Here is a 17,224-nt window from a genome sequence, read left to right as displayed (position 1 = left end):
GCTTCTATTCCAGTCTGATGCTAGATGAATTAATTTCCGGTTGTCTTGCGCAATCTTAATCATACAGTTCTGCTCAAATTATTTTACTCCGAAGAAATTTGACTTTAAAGATTATCCTGTCCTGTAGCTGTAACCGATGGAATTCGAATTTCGGGCTGTGAATATTTTTCGAATGTTAGAGATGGGCTCTATTCGAGTTTGAAGAGGCGAAACGTTGCTTTGATTCGGAGCAGTTTTACTTTAGAAATTACTCTACTTTTCAATCTCAAATGGAGAGAAATCGAAATTTAGTGTGGATCTTTAGTTGCAAATAACTGACAGCAGTTTCAGATGTTGGAAATACGGAAGTCAGTTGAGTGTCTGTCAAATGTCGTTTGAGAAGTGCACGACGAATATTTTTTGATATACAGGGTGGTTGGTAACTGGTGGTACAAGCGGAAAGGGGGTGATTCTACGCGAAAAAAGAAGTCGAAAATATAGAATAAAAATGTTTCGTTTGAGGCTTTGTTTTCGAGAACAAAGCTGGAGAACAAACTCCGCTTGACTTTTATTTATGGAGCCATATTAAATCAATTGTCTATTCTGAAGAAATCGCAAGTTGCGAGCAATTGAAAGAAAAGATTATTGTAGCCTTTCATACTTTAAAACAATCGAATATGTTAGAAAGTGTTCATAGAAATTTAATTAGAAGAGCAGAAGTATGTGTTCGGCAGAATGGGCAAACATTTTCAGCAATTTTTGTAATAATAAACTTTATGATTACTTCATATTATTTCATTATGTATTCCTAACTTTCCGTTGCGGCAAAAACAAACCAACCACCCTATATAATGATTTTCTCTCATTGGCTCACTTAAAGAATATGTCTCAGTGCAAATTCCGTGTAGAGATATACGTGACTTGTCGCCAGGAATCAATATTGATCTGTGTTAGGGCAGATACTATTATCTGTACAAAAGTGGATAGTATATTACAATGCAATATGTAAAATGAAAACGTGAGTGCGATTTTCAGCACAGCCTTAAGCCAACCAGCAGGAGATTCACTTTGTAGAACTACTTTCAAGTAAAAGACTCCGGTTTTAGGTAAACGTGACTGACTATTTCTGTCTGAATAATACTGGAGATCTCCACAGTTTGCTTAGACGAGTGAAAGACTGTGCAAAATAAAAGAAAGTTAGAGTTTATCAAATAAAATTGAGATATTAAAAAGACTGAAGTTGATGCACTTTAACATCTGACAATGACAAACACAATGACGTCGAAGTAACTTTGATAACTTACACGTGAAATTGAAATTCCTTGATATCAAATTGACTAAATATTTATATCGTATTAAGTGGATTTTCATGGTTCGTCGATTAAACTAGATGGCATTGCGTGTTACATATTGCTTGAGTAATTTAGTTGAAGTACAATTATATGATAAATAGATTTTATCATCAAGAAACATGGAGATAATAGTACTTTTGACAAAAATTTTCGAATACACGTATACATTATACATGCTATATACATCCATGTAAATGTGTTATACTTTTATATAGGAAATATTAGTAAACCTGAGTTTATTTTCGAAAATGTAGCTATAACATATAAATCTCTTTTTCGTATCGTATCTCTCGTTTAGTATCGTGTACGATTTAAAAAAAAGCTCTTTTTTTTAAATATAGAAATTCCCTTTCAAAAATAAAAATGATTAAAATAACAGATGTACGCGCAGTATGTAGGAAAAAAAGACAAAGGAAGGATCGAAATACATACATATTCTATCATAAAAATTTATTGTTAGTGATGCATATCGGAAAAAATATCTGCAGGTTTGCAATTTTATTTAACATCTAAACAGAAAAATCAATAATGTCATGTTCTATAAATTTTTAACTGTACCACGCTTGCAACCAATTCATGAATAATATTTCATAAACAAATTTCCTCCGCACTTTAATAACAGAATGCATACCAGTTCGTAGTAAGCCATTAAAAATACAGACAATAGAGCCTGAAACTTCTTCAAATTTTAAAACGCAAGAAATGTAGAACTATTAAAACTCTAATATAAAAAGTATCTTTACCCAAGAATCTGATTGTTCCGAAAATTATTAAATACTCGTATCTTATTTTCTTCTTACCATATATAATAGAATTAGCAAAAAAAAAGAAAAATTAAAATTGTATTTTTATATATTATTTTTATTATTATTTTTTTAATTATAGGGTAAGAATGATTAATGATTTCGAATACTTACATGTCGAGTTTTTCCATCGTCATTTCAAATTACACCGAAAGCTGTATTCTCGTGAAATATACGATTTTTATAAAATATCAATTTTCGAAGCGACAAAAGTTGTAGTTTGCAAATAATTGTCAGCCTTTCAAATTGACTATTATCCTTTGAAACTACCCCTCGAATGATTAAAAAGTTCTTCAGAACATGGTACACCGATCGTATACGTGTATTATCAGACATTAGTCTGTCTAATGATAGTTAGAACGTGGAAAAGGTAACGCAGTTATCCCTAATCATTATAATTATGCTCATAAATAAGAACGTTTCTCGACCGTACTTTCTGTTTTTCCTTCCCACCATACTATTCTCCCGTGTTATCTAAATTTCATCTTAGCTTTCCCCTTTCGAAGCTACGGAAGTGTTTGTCCGGAAACTTCTGCACGCTACGCGATGTTAAAGGATATTTCTTGGAAAAAAATAAAAAATGAAAGTTACATGATATCGTCTTCCACTTCTCTCCATTTTTTTTATTAAAGAAGGAAGACAAATATATAATAAACCTTATCTATAATAAGCTAATATGGACTTAAGGTAAATTTAAAAATTAAAAAAGGTTGAGAAACATTTCTGTGAGAAAAAATGAGTTACACGATATCTTTCTTTTTCGTCCTAGAATTCACGCTAGGAAAGTATAATACATGGAACACATAGAACAATACATAGAAAAGAGATTTATAAACGAAAAAGGTTGAAAAATATTTCTTGGAAGAAAATAAAAATGACAAAATACCAATCCCTGTTTCTTTTTCTTTTATTATTATTATTAAACGCAGGTTACAAAAGTACAAAATAAATCTCACGTGTACTAATCCAAATGTGTGTATACGCTACATTTGTAAAAAAATTGAGAAATATTTCTCTGCACAAATATAAAGCATAACATAAGTGAAATTTATAAATAAAAAAAAAAAAAATAAAACTATCGACTAAGAAATAATTATGTGAGTCGCTTAACGTGGTCCGTTTTCTGCCGTGAGCTCTTGATGAAACCAAGGAACTCCAATTCGGCGACTGCTTGAGTAAAACGAGCTCTAAATCTCCGTTAAGGATACCATGAACCATCATAAAATTCACACGTGTTCCCGTGTGAATTATTCAAACAAAAGGCATACGATCCCGGCGAGTAACCACTGCGAGCTTACGATTTCACCATTACGAGCTATGATATGAATTTCAAACGTACCGCGGTTAGACAAATCTTCGTACGTTCCATTACTCCTGGATCGTACGGACGTGAGAAAACCTCTAAATGAAAAAGGATACTGTAATTTTGGGTCCACGTCCCGTTGTTCCTTTGTACTGCCCACTGGATCCACGATAATTAAAAATGCCTGCAAGAGTATTATAACTATTTGTGGTAGCTACAAGAGTATCTGTTTTAGAGCTAGAATGATATAGTTTTCTGCAACGATGCAAGGATGTTTGAATTAGAGCAGTAGATGCAAGAATCTAAAGATAATGTATAATCTAAAGCCTGCATTTCTAATGTGCAAAGAACGACATTCTAATTTAAGAGATTACAAAGTCTTTTTCCAAAAGATAGTCGCATTTTGGTTGCAATTATTTTTATAATATTCAATTTATTCAATTTATTTTATGATACTTTAATAATTTTACAATATTCTACCAACTATAGCAAAGAGCACATTTTTATTTTTATTCGATTTATGCTCGAGAAGAAATGCGATGAAGAGATGGATAATATAGTCGTACAGTATCAAATAAAAATGATAGAGTCTTAGGAAATTATAGTAGAAGTGTCATTCGTTTAAGGAGCTTAAATCAAAAGAGATTTCATAAAAAAGCTTATTCATCCTTAAAAATGCAAATTTCATAAACATAAACAATATTCAATAAGCAGAATTTTTCTGCACATTTGAATTTTTTGAATTACCATCGATACATAATAATAATCGATATGTAATAAATATTGTATGTGAGTCAGAGAGTAAACGAAGAAAATTAGAAACCAAACAAAATAGCGTTCGTGCATATTATTGTTTAAAATAATTCATAGTCAATTAACAGTTAATTCAATTATTCTTTCGTTAAATACGAATTTCAAACAAAGAAATATTTAGTAAAAAGAATTGTATGGACTAGCCGAGTATTTTTAGCGTAATAAACTGTATCTTAAAGGCAAACAGGAGCCTGTTATACCATTAAAAGCCTGCCTTTGTATACGAATGTGGCTTAACACCTTACGGACCGTGGTCGACGACCGTGAAAATGGAATTCTCGGAAAATGCTCCTGTCTCCAGTCATTTCGCTATTTCATGGCGTAATTTTTTCGTATTCGTATAAAGGAACATAAATGTCGGGGATTAGGCGACGCAAAAGTGCTTGGATTTATGATTTAACACGTAACGAGATAAAATGTACTTTGCAACAAATGGAACGAAATAATTAGAATATTAATTTTATCTGCAATATTTTATACAAAATATCATCAAAATTTTCATATAAAAACATGTACCGAATTTTTATTGGAAAATTGATTATTTTTTGCTGGTAATTCTAATATTGTCTATGTTTACTGTATAATATTTTTGAAACTTCCACAAATATTTCTTTTTTTTTTAATTCTATATCACGAGAGCAGAAATAAATCGATATATAAACTAAACAAAAATTACGATACATTCGTATTTTCTACCCCGACGAAATAGAATAAAATGCGTCGCTACATATATGTATATTCGTAAATAAACAAGTACGTCAACTTAAACTATAACATTGAGTTAAAACTTTATGCCAACGTAACATCGAATCATCATATTATATTTACATTAACGTAAAATAGATTTATGAAATAGATATAAAATTAAGAAAATTCTTTAAAAACTTGACATATGTCATCAATATCCATAAAAATATTCTGAAATATATAATACGTTGGAAATAATAGAAATATCGGGTTCTACCAAAAAACGGACATTCATATTAAAATGTCAATAAATAACAACTAAACAAGTCTAATATTCTAGTTATTTTCCATCACAAAATCAAATAACTTTCATCTGAAAAACTTTTCCTCGATCTTTACTTATATATATATACACACGTTTTCTATTCCATTCAGGAATGTATCAACAATCCCCATATTTCTAAATGTAAAAATACTTGCAGAAATCACTTATATTCATCAAGCAAAGTAATTACAGACAAATATGTAGGGATATTAAATCATTTGAAGGAAAGAGTTTAATCTCAATTACACGAAGCAATAATTTATAAAAGTATATTATCGTGTACTATCTCTTCCATCTTACCATTTCTTTAACAGCTCCACGTAATTTAGAGATCACTTACGTATGCATATACTTTGACTTTAATTTCCTTTGTCCAATGCTTACACCAGGTGAATTTCCAAGCTCTTAATGACCGCGAAAAAATAAAACAACCCTCAGCCCCTTTCCAGTTCGACCCCATTTATAACACAACGCTCGCGTGAATCACTCGTTCGTCAGTCCGATTAAAATCACAAAACGAACGAACGCATACAGTTACTCACGAAAGTATTCGAAAACTTCTAGAAACCTTTTATGTACATACTGTGTTACATAATATGTATTATGTTATACAAAACATTTTAAAATTTCATTAGTATCGAGAATAACGAGACACAAGTAATGAAACACAAATAATGAGACACGATAGTCATGAATATATGATAAAATTTGCAACAAATCTGAAAATGCATCTAGAAGCTACAATATATTTATTACAAATATACCTATATTTTGCAGAAGTCACAAACATTTTTAAACACTCAGTTATCCATTATATTAATAAGCCTTAACATTGTAATTTCCTGATAAATATATGTTTGCAATAAGTATCTTTTATCTTCTGTATATATTTTCAAATTGATTTCAAGTTTGATCAATACAATCAGTATTGTCGTGTCTCATTACTGTGCTTATGAATATTTTAATTTTCCATCATAGAATGAAACAACTTTCATTTGAAAATTTAATGATATTATTTAAAACAAAAAAATGTAAGAAAATATTATTTTTAAATGTTTCATAAAACGTATACGATATATAAGTGCACAGAAACTTTTCATGGTAATTGTGCAAATACTTTCGTGAGTTACTCTATGTATTAATCTGTAAACACAAACACGAAACAGATTGTTACCTGTAACCAGTCGTACATATTGATCAGCTTCCTGGATTCTAAGTGCAACTTGTAAATTATACTGAGGTCAGGCAGCGTGGATGGGATGGCGTCGTCGTTCTCCAATTTGCAGCACTCGCACTGAAATATGTATTTCCAATTAACTTCAACGTGCAAGACAGAGACCTCGGCATCGTTTCCCATTACGAAAAATCTATAATCGATATCCAACCACCGATAGAGGGTGAAGACGATAGCATCGGAAGAATCGTAAGCCACAATGAACACACGAACAGAGGGGAACGAACGTTCGTTCAAGTCGCGAGTCTTCCAGACGAAACCAATTGAATGAGGATCACGAACACTTCTTAACGAATTATATTTCGAATGGTATGCAGAAATGATCTACACAGACAATTCATGGAAGAGGAGAAGATATTTCTTTCATAAAATATATGAGGAGATGATTTTTATGATTTCTTGAGTGAAGAGTTTATTGAAGTACCGTGTTTCTGATTCCTCGTGAAAATAATTTCATACTCTCAATTAATTACTTTGAAAATAGTACGAAATTCTGGATAATATGGTATTATGAATCTAGTACTATAGAATTTTAGTATAGAATTTTCGACATTCTAGTATTAATAAATTCACCCAGATAATATCTTGTTTTCAAAGCTTAATTTTATTTACTTTAATTAAACTCATGCAACGTGCACACCACAAACATCATAAAAATTATTTCTGTTTCACTTACATTTAAGTACACATGTGGATCGTTCAATCCTGTGTGTATCGCTGCTCTCAAAGATCCACGAACATGTTGTTTCGCTAAATTGCCATCATTGAAGCAAAATATCTCGTTCCCAGGTACGTAATGAGGATTGATAAGGTACACAGAAAACACTTTTTGATCTAAATAATCGATCAAATCCTGCTGAGCTATCTTATAGGGCGATCGAGATTGCGTTTGGGACATTTTCAATAATTTCTACAGCGGAACACAAAGCAAAATATTATAATTTTCTTGTTTTTCCAGAATACACGCGTCAGCTGAAAAACGTTGAATTTTATTCCAAACCTCTTTTAATTGAAGTCGACTGAGTTTTTCACCAGTAGAAACGATATCGACAGGTTTCGAAGCTACTTCTAAACTAGCTTCCTCGATTGTTTTTATACGGTCCTGTAGATCTACTTTAACTTTCTTCATAATTGAGTCCTTCGAACTTTCCATAATTGTTGTAAAAGAGTTCAATTTTTCAAGAAATTCCTTCTTGGATAGAAAACTTAGCAATTGCAGGCATTCTTTGTACTCTTGAGATTCTCTCAAATCACTCATATAAACTGCTTTTGTGTAATATTCACGTAGCTAAAATGGTATTAAACTAAATCTAAAAAGGAGATTCTCTAAATCTTCCAAACTTTGTCGAAACGTATCGAAATTTTATTGCATGTAGATTGAGTGCACTATTCTGAGAAAAATGTTAATTTTTTATTAGATTGTACCTGTTTACCCATTGGTGCATTTGGTAATGTCGACATGAGATCGTGCAGGCACTTGAGTATTAACAAAAATCGGTGCATATATTGATGAAAATTATTCAAGAGCTGCATCAGCGTTTCCTATAACAAGATCTAGGTATAAATCAATATTAATTTTATATATGTATGAATTTATCTATATCATGACTTTTTTATATATTTTATAAATTTCTCAATAATTGCCAAATAGCGATACTATGCATTTAAGAGTTAAATATGTAAGTATAAAGCCGTACCTTAAACCTGTTATCATTAAGCAATTCATCTTTGTTTTTATCATTCGTAAGTTGTCTAATATATTTTTCTATAGAAGGCAATTTTTTAATTTCCACCCAATCCTCATCTGTTAAAGAAGAAATCCTGCTTTTTATCTTTTGCGGTTGACAACAGAGAGAATTTATATTGTTTGCGTAAAAATGTTGTATCATACATATCTAAAAACGTAACGATAACTTAAACAAAAAGTCGGATATAGCAAATAAAAAAAAATTGTAAAGAAAGAATGAAGTAAACCGATACCTTGTAACTTTGTAAAAAACTCTCTACCGAAAAATCATAAAACAAAAAGATATCCGTTAAAAATTGAAACGCGCGTCCAGTCAATTTAAATGGGATATTTGTACAAAAAACAGTCTTTTCTAACACGTCTGACAAAATATTAATTTGTTTTTGCATATGGAATACCTGAACAAAAATTATGATTTTAAAAAGTGACTGTATTTTAGAAATTTCTATATTTTATTATCTTCTTTATTATATTTATAATTCTATGATGCATTTGTTGCTTACTTGAACATTCAATTTTGATGTAACATCGTATGTTAAAGATCTATGGATGGCATGTAAAGTAGTTGCAACACCAAAAATAAGAATAAATTTCATTGAATTGACATATGAACTGAAAGATATAGAATATTAATTAAATAAGCCACCGATGAGTCTGTGACATTCCAATATACAATCAAGAGACTCTAATACCTCAATATTAAGATAAAATCATGCAGTACTGCAGGAGAAGAACTTTCAAAATCAGTTATCATTATAACCAGAGGATCATTTCGATCACAATTTTTTTGGTGCCATAATTTTAGATTCCTCATATGACAGTGGGTTTTCTTAATTTGTATATCTTTATCATCCTATAAATAAATATATTACATGTAACATCTAATACTGCATATTTCTAATAGTTTGGTAACTGCGCTAACTGAACTAGTACCTTTTCATTATTCATCAACTGATAAATTGATTCTTCTGTGAGATTCTTTATATTATTCGAGTCTCTACCCCATATAACAGCAATATGATTTGTTATTGGTTTTAGCTTAGAAACTACTCTTTGAAACATTATCTTGTGATCAGAAACATTAACTCCTGCAATGCCAGTAGTTTCATAAATCCGGTCATTAAATTTGAAAAAATGATACATATATATTCAATTATATTACCAGTTAATAGAATAGCTGTCTGTATCTCATTCTGAAATTCCTCTATTGGTTTATCTTTAATCTTGGAAACAAAAGATTGTAAGTCATCTAAAACTTGTTGAAACATATTGGACCTTATAGTCTATAATTTTGAAAGATGTTATTGATACAATAAATGATGATAACAAAATGTCTCTTGTGTATTAGCATTTAATATAAAAGAAATACCTCTATAGCATTTTGAATGCTTTCCCATGTTTCTTTATAAGAAAGATACCATGATGCATTTAAATAATCTGGTGGTTCAAATTTTGTTTGTTTATTCCCAATCTTATAAGCACCTTTGTGTACAAAGACACCCTAGAAGTATTTTAATATTCTTTGATAAAGTGTAAAGATTTTATAAGAAGGTTATAACTTGAAAAATAAATAACATATATAATAAACAATGGTTTTGTCCAAAGGTTTAAATTTATGAAATGTTAAAAGAACAAAATAATCAGTATGCCTAAAAATTATCATAACAAAATTAAACTTATTAAATTCTAATGTTTTAAATTAATGTTAGGAAAAGAAGAGCAGTACATAGATAGATATTATAATTATTTAAAATTACAATATTAAATTATCTTGTACAAGTATCAGCTAACTCAACCATACGATGCACAAAGTACCGCGTTTGCACTTTGAGGTTATGTAAGTAGAAGCAACAGGTGTACTGTACCTTTGATACTGACACGTTGTCCATATTATCCAAGAAATGTTCATAAAACCATATATTTTAATTAAACGACCAAAGACTATTCCAATCACTAAAAATCATGTCATTAATATGGAAAGCACAGAAACACTTCACACATACCCACTAGCTGATCACAACTGTCGCACTGACTAGTTTCAGAGACGATCCTAGAGTGCGCTAATCATCAGCGCGCTTGTCTTTATAAATTTAAATCACTCAATTTCTTTAATTTATTGATTACTAATTGTAGATCACTGAAATTCTTATAACTATTTTCCGTATTAAATCAATGTAATTTTTTCAAATCACATTTAATCAAGATTAAAAATTAATTATATTAACTATCTAAAATTTCCCTGATAAATGCTTTTGCTAATTTAAAAAACAAAATCTCGTATTATATTACATATTCTATTTTCTAGCAGGATTTGTTAGAAATTTCCAAAGATTTATTCTACAGAAGGCAAGACAATAAATAAATGAAAGTCTACCGCTTCAAGTAATTTCGAAACATTTCTTAATAATAATAACTATCCTCATTAAGCGCAACATTACTCTGAATATTCAGTTGCACGCGGTGCTTCATGCAGTACCATATTGCATTTCGCATCATACACGTATTAAAGATAATTTGAATCAACGTGTTCGCCCTGCAAATGACCAGCACACTTACAACCTACGCAATGCGAGTAGTGTAACCAGAGGCGAGGGTGGAATTTTGAAAATTTGACCCTACCAGGGGCCTAAGGCTGGGTAATTGTGATATTCGAATTTCACGAGCGTAAGCTGCCCCGATCATCATCTGAATCGCAAATGCGCCGATTGAATTCACCGAGCAAACAATCCGGAAACCGAGAGTTTGATGCCACGTTTCCGTGCGGAGGGCAATGGAGAGGAGGGCGTTCGCCGAACTTTCGTTAAACTGGTAGGGGTGGAAGTGTGCTACTTGCTCGCCGAACTTGCCTGCCAGGAACTCGTAATTGATTTAAAGAAGTGTCCAAACAAGATGCCATGCCCCGTACCTCACAGTGTACTGAAATATCCTCGCTGGTATGCGCCCGTGTAAACGATCGTGCAACGACCACTGAAATCGAAATTATTCCGAGTTCGCCAAGCACATTTCAGCATTTCTATGAGCTCCGCCGGAAGTCTGTTTGCCCATCCATCTTTCCTCAAAATTTCATCCACGAATACATGTTGCGAATCGGCCTGAACTGAATCCACACGTACGGTTGCATTGGCGGGAATTTGGTCTTGAAATGTATGATTTTAATATTATTCAAAGTTCAATTGTTTGATATTTCTGCTAAATGATACCTTTATAATCGGATAGTGACAGGTAGAAAATGTTTAACATGGGCAAAATATTTATATTTAAACTAGTTTTTGTTTTAGTTCGTAAATTATTTGTGCGTTTAGAGGTTTTGGATGAGAGATATTAATTTTGCTGACTTGTAGGTTTTTATGTTGTCAATGTAAGTACTGCTAGCTCAAAAGAAATTTAGTCCTAAAAAGTATTTGAATATGTTAAAACAAAGACACAGCGAAGAAATTGATCGATTTTATCGGAGATAATTTCGTTTTTGAAAAGTAAAATTAACTTCAACTGATGACGTGGTAGCATAGGAAGGATTTATATAGTTAGAAAACATCTAAATATATCTGTTTTCAGCCCGTAACATAACTTTTCAGTAACTTTTCACAAAACATTCTCCAAAAAGCCATCGAACGAGAGGAGGAAAGCAAGCAAAATCTCTCGATAAAAACTACACAGATTTGCCAACTTACATAGATATCCTCTTCTACTAGGAAAACATTTACCGACGATCCAATCAGTATCGAAAGAGAATCCCGATTTCGCCTAGCTTCCAACGTCCTCGACTACCTAGGTTTATCGTTTCACCGCTAAGCCAAGCCACTTCTGACACTTTTCCCGCGTGGCATGCAAACGGTAGCTTGTTTTATTTCTTTTTTCTTCTTTTTTTTTTTTTTTTTGTTTCATAGTTAATCCAGCAATGCGTTATTTTCTTTGTTAACCGATGCTTCGAAGCAGATTTCGAAAAGCAGGCTTTCAGCTACAAGCTGGCCAACGCGCCGCGAAAGCATAGAAAAATAGGTTTTTTGGCGAGAGAATATAAATCGATTGCGCAAGCAGCTTTGTACGAATGTTCTCGTTTTGTGGTCGGCCATCGCACCTGTGCCCCAAGGGGTTTCTTGCCGGAAAATAAATGGGATTCGATCGAGGACTTAATCATCCGCCTTCGTTGAAAGGGACGTCTGGGACAAAACGATGCAGAGATCGGGGAGGGAGAGACCTATTGATCGTTCAATGGAACATATTTGTCTAGATTTTTCGATCGTCGTACGTACAATTCGATGCCCACGATGAATAATGTCTCTGCTTTTATTTCATTCTATCCCCTTGTTCACAGTGTAATTCAACGGTATCAAAGATTTCCTTGTTCCTACTAGCTGCAGATAAACGTGGAAATGTATCAGTTACGTGCCTAAGTTTCTTTTACCTCCTGTACTTTTCTATCTCAACATCGTCTGGCGTTTTAATTAGGCTATAATTCTAATAGAATATCAATGAAATTTACACCCTTTGGAATTTTATTAAACGCTTTGATAAGTATGAATCTTGATAACCATCTTAATGAAAGTTTAATAGAAATTTTAATAAGCTTGAGAAATTCGATTTTACATTAAATTTTACATCTTTATGTCATTGTCATAGAGATATACTTATTATTTGTTACTTATAATTAGCAATTTTATTTATCGAATCATTATCTTATAAAAATTAACGAATATCGCAATTTTGGATTTCCATGTTCAAATTCATGGTTATCCTTCATAAATTTTTGTTTATTTAAATTTTTCGCAAACGTATAAAAATTCGCTGCCCGGCCATAACTAATCAATTCAAAGCAGCAAACCAATTTCTAAACACCTGAACTCATCGATCTGTCTTTTACACGGAAAATTTATACACCACATCATAGCCCGATTTTACAACCAAATCACACCACCCATCCACCCAACAAGTTACACTCACTATTCCGTCTTCCACGTTCGAACCACGCTTACACCTCGTCTATCACCGATATATTTGCATGTGATCTCGTGTGAATCGATCTCTTTCCCCGAAAACGAAGGAGTCATTTTCAGATAAGTCCTCGATCGAGGTCTGTAAAAGGCGTTGATATCCTTTGAAAGAGCGTCGATTCGAGGATCTGGAAGCAAAAACGATCGCACTCACGCGGACTCGAAGAGGGTGGGGACATTTTTGCTGATGCGACGATAAAATGGTTGGCCAGCTCGCCCATCAAACGGAAAGAAACACGAGAAGCTTTTGGTCTGAGACTTGTCGAAACTGCTGTCAGCCTCTCAAACGCAGAAGGGAAAATGACACACACACTCACACACACACACAAAAACACATATCTCGTTCACAGCTGATAGTTCAAGGAAATGATTCCCTCGGAACCAAGAATTTTTCTCACTAAAAAGAAGGATGAGATAAAGAAAGAATCAGGAAGGAGAAACGTTATCCAAGAGGATCACGACGTTTCTCGATTCTTCTGGAGAAGAAAACGGCAAGGCAGTTTAACGAAACACAGGACCCAATTCCTGACGTCGGTAATGAGCGCCATTGTTGTTGCTCCCATCGCGCGAATTCTCCTCTCCTTTTATGTCTGAGATTGAACTTTTCTCCGCAGGATGCAGAAACGGTATCTATGTTATTGCGGTAGACAGGCGGCTGAAAAAATCTCGGGATTACGAGGACATTCTAGCCGGTAACGAGATAATAAAGAGAACAGCTTTGTAGCTTCGCGGCGAACTCTTTGCCATCCCCTCTTGGTAGTCGGTTTTTCTTCCTCTTTGTTACACCTTTTTCCTATTTTTTCTTTCGGTGCGTTCCTTTTCTTTCTTTTCTTTTTTTTCTTTTTCAAATCCCGTTTCCGTGCTCTTGTAACTCGCGTGCTCGTTGCGCTGGAAATAAAATTCTTGTGCTCCGTTCGGTGACGAGCTCGGATTCAAGAACGATCTTTTTACGGTTTGGCTCTGGCGATGATGGAAAGAGGAAGCGGCGCGTTTGATGGATTGCACCTTGCGGAAATTTGGCCTTCTACTTAGCTCTGTTGTTCACGGTTTACAGCTTTTTCTTGGTGCCGAGGTTTGTTCTAGGTTTGATTGGGATTGTTAAAATTTTACGCGAAAATTGGATTTTGGATTTAATCATGTAATTATGTACTCTAACGAATGTCTTCAATATTTCATTGCTCTTTCAACCATCTTGCGTTTAATTGATATCGTTCGCAGGTATTTAAAAAGAAATTGTAAAGTACAGGTCTTAGTGACTTAATTTGTTAATAAATAATATTGACGATATTCATTGAACCAAAAGTTAATGTCATAAACAATAGTTGGGAAGATTCTAAATTATTTTCCAATCAAGTTCCAATATTTTACTATTTCTTTTCGGGAATGAGCTTTCTTCTCATTCTATTCTATTGCAAATTATTAATGTAGTAGTGCACGAATATTTGTGTATTATATTGACCTCAAAGATTGACCAAATTAACCAAATAAGATGTATTTTTGCAATTTTTGCAAAATTTCCCAATTAATTAATCCATGGAGGAGACTATTTTTATTGTAACTTTATTATACAAAATATAAGGAAATCAAATAACAAAGAAATTTTCCATTAAGAGAAATAACTGTGTAATTCTATTTCCATCTAACTATGCATAAATTTTCTTAAGGATTTCTTTTCTTAAATTAAAGAGAATAATAATACAATAAGAAATATTCGTTTCTTTGTTTCAGCGAACTCTCCAAAAACGATTGAGAACCTAGGGGATTCTATCTCGTCAGAGTTGGAAGGTAATCCACCCTTGTGGGTCACCAAGAAACCTGGCACGCATGGTCAGGAAGTCTACATAAATAATGCGAAGATCCTTATGGAACGTAGCAATTTCCAATCGAAGGTTACCGTTGCTGGCGACGTAATGACCCAGGTTAGCGTTTTATAACAATTCAATTTTTTTCAAGTCAGAGATTTTCAAATCATAGCCCTAAACCTCATTTAAACTAGTCAAATTAATAATAAATTTTAAAAAGTCAACGAATACAAACTCGATACAATTTTGTATAAGGGAGAAGAATAAAAAAATTGTATTTAATATTTTATGACAATTTCACATTAAATTGTATCTGAATGTCAAGCAACCAATTACTAGATCAAATTTGTTTCGACTAGTCGAAATTTGTCAACATTTTGTGTTGATTTTGTGAATATAATCGTACCTCTGTAATTGTTTTGTTTGGTCAATATAATAGACAATGTTTTCATTCATTTAACAAAAACTTCACTTTCGTCAAGCATTGTAGTCACGTCGCAAAACATTCTAAAGAAGGAAGAAACACATTCGTGTCGAGAATTGTTCTACATTTCACGGTAGATTTCTGTGGCCGTTAATTTAATCGCAAATTACTTTTTTGCGAGCGTAATCTCGCGAGTAATTAAGTTAGTTTACGCGGTGCTCCGCGTGAACATGACTTCCGGCGTTCTCGTCGCGATACTCGCGAAACTGCACCTAAGAAGTTGGCATGACGCACTTTCTCTTCTAACGAGCTTTTAATGAGCTGTACTATTCTGTCGGGGTACCAAGCCTCGTTAAATCGATGAATATCGACTCGTCTCGTCGATAAGCTCGTCGAATATTCTTCCCATCCCCGGGCGATGCTTCTTATCGACAAAGGTCTCGCTCTCTGTGAAACAGAAACGCAGCCATTCAATAAAAATTCAACGAATAGAAAGTGGAAAGGGTGAAGGAAGCTTTTTTCAAATGTGGCTGGAAACTTGGATTACTTTCAATCTACTCATAGAATAGAGTTTCAGATAGAATTATCAGAGGAATTGAACAGTTGAAATTTGATAAATGAATGATAAATGAATTGAAGGTCACAGATTTTTTTAATTTCAATGTCACTTTACGTCGAATAAAAAGTTTTTATGTTTTAAGCATAGTGATATTACTTTCTATAGTCATTCTACCTAACCAAGATGCAAACTAGTTTATGTTGAACATAGGAGTTAATATTTTTATTATTATTATTATTATTATTTTTTTAGATATTAGATACTAACAATATTTTAGATTTAATTAATTGTATCTAGTATAAAGAAAGATTATATTTCAAGCATAATTGCTTCGTGTAATAATTGATTTCAAATTCAATTACCATTCGGCAACCCCAAAGTTTCAGTACTTCTTACTTCAGAATTGAGGTGTAATTGCTTCTTGTAGCAAAGGTGTCCTTGTATGATTAGAAACTACTTAGCCTAAGTTCTGTTATACGATCAATTAAGTCACTAACCAAATTTGCTAATTATAATTTAATCGCAACTTAGACTCGTAATGAACTTTAACTCCGTAACACACAGATTTATCAATTTCAAATTAATAAATGGGAAAGTTCACTTTATAATTATCTGTTATATTCCTTTCGATTTCCGTTCTAAAACATTTGATACTCCCAACGTCCACCGTTCTTCGAATCAGTTCCCGAGAAATTTCCTTTAATCTACATCCAGTATTATCGGACCGATGAAAATCATGGAGGGACCAGTCTTCGACTAATCTCTTCAACGCGCTCGACCGTAGATCAAGTCTCTCTTCCGTTCATCTCCCTCTGACCCCTCGCGCTCCTTTTTTCTCCGGTTCACTTTTCTCTCTCCCGCTGGTATTAGAGAAACTTTTCTCATCCACTTAACGCAGAAGTTCTATCGCGGCCGATACTTCCTGGCCGTTCGTAGAGCACGAAAGTATCGGATCATAATTAATGTAGACAAAAGTGGGCTAATCGAATAACTTTTTACATTCCGATTCGATGAACTTCGCCGTCTACTGCCGGCTACCTCGATGAAGCTCGAGCCGGAACTTTCTTTTACGCTCTGATGATTAACTCATCGGCAACACGGTTGCTTCTTCGCAACCAACTACGCTCGAATTCTGTTAATGCAGAAACAATCAAATTACTCTTTCATGCACCGTCAACATCTAATTATTAAGAGCGGTGGATATA

General features: G+C 33.0%; 2 protein-coding genes across 5 annotated transcripts in view; one reads left to right on the top strand and one right to left on the bottom strand.

Annotated features, from left to right (window-relative positions):
• The window catches only part of LOC126920004 (fasciclin-1), a 382,295-nt gene that overhangs the window by 266,843 nt on the left and 98,228 nt on the right, over positions 1–17,224 (top strand). For all 3 annotated transcript variants that reach the window (XM_050729812.1, XM_050729813.1, XM_050729811.1), the window contains exon 3: positions 14,963–15,153. In XM_050729812.1, the coding sequence (XP_050585769.1) occupies positions 14,963–15,153 (191 nt within the window). The remainder of the gene's footprint in view (positions 1–14,962; positions 15,154–17,224) is intronic.
• Positions 3,024–10,260, bottom strand: LOC126920005 (origin recognition complex subunit 3). Of its 2 annotated transcripts, XM_050729814.1 has the most exons (14): positions 10,109–10,260; positions 9,613–9,744; positions 9,406–9,526; positions 9,177–9,331; positions 8,936–9,096; positions 8,747–8,855; positions 8,477–8,641; positions 8,194–8,391; positions 7,922–8,038; positions 7,497–7,784; positions 7,173–7,406; positions 6,437–6,556; positions 3,554–3,621; positions 3,024–3,321 (listed from the first exon to the last, which is right to left on the bottom strand). In XM_050729814.1, the coding sequence occupies exons 1-14, from the start codon at positions 10,130–10,132 to the stop codon at positions 3,228–3,230; spliced, it is 1,986 nt and encodes a 661-aa protein (XP_050585771.1). In that variant the 5' UTR covers positions 10,133–10,260; the 3' UTR covers positions 3,024–3,227. The 2 variants fall into 2 exon arrangements, with proteins under 2 accessions (XP_050585771.1, XP_050585772.1); XM_050729815.1 differs by lacking the exon at positions 8,477–8,641.

Source organism: Bombus affinis, chromosome 9 (assembly GCF_024516045.1).
Source record: "Bombus affinis isolate iyBomAffi1 chromosome 9, iyBomAffi1.2, whole genome shotgun sequence".
Lineage (NCBI taxonomy): Eukaryota > Metazoa > Arthropoda > Insecta > Hymenoptera > Apidae > Bombus > Bombus affinis.
The sequence above is the reverse complement of the archived record's forward strand: the minus strand, read 5'-3'. Positions and strand labels throughout refer to the sequence as shown.

Coding starts and splice junctions, on each gene's coding strand:
- LOC126920005 (XM_050729814.1), bottom strand. CDS start 10,132: ATGGACAACGTGTCAGTATCAAAG. Junction 9,097..9,176: donor AGTTGATGAATAATGAAAAG/GTACTAGTTCAG, acceptor ATTTATTTATAG/GATGATAAAGATATACAAAT. Junction 3,622..6,436: donor ATATGTACGACTGGTTACAG/GTAACAATCTGT, acceptor ATACTCTTGCAG/GCATTTTTAATTATCGTGGA.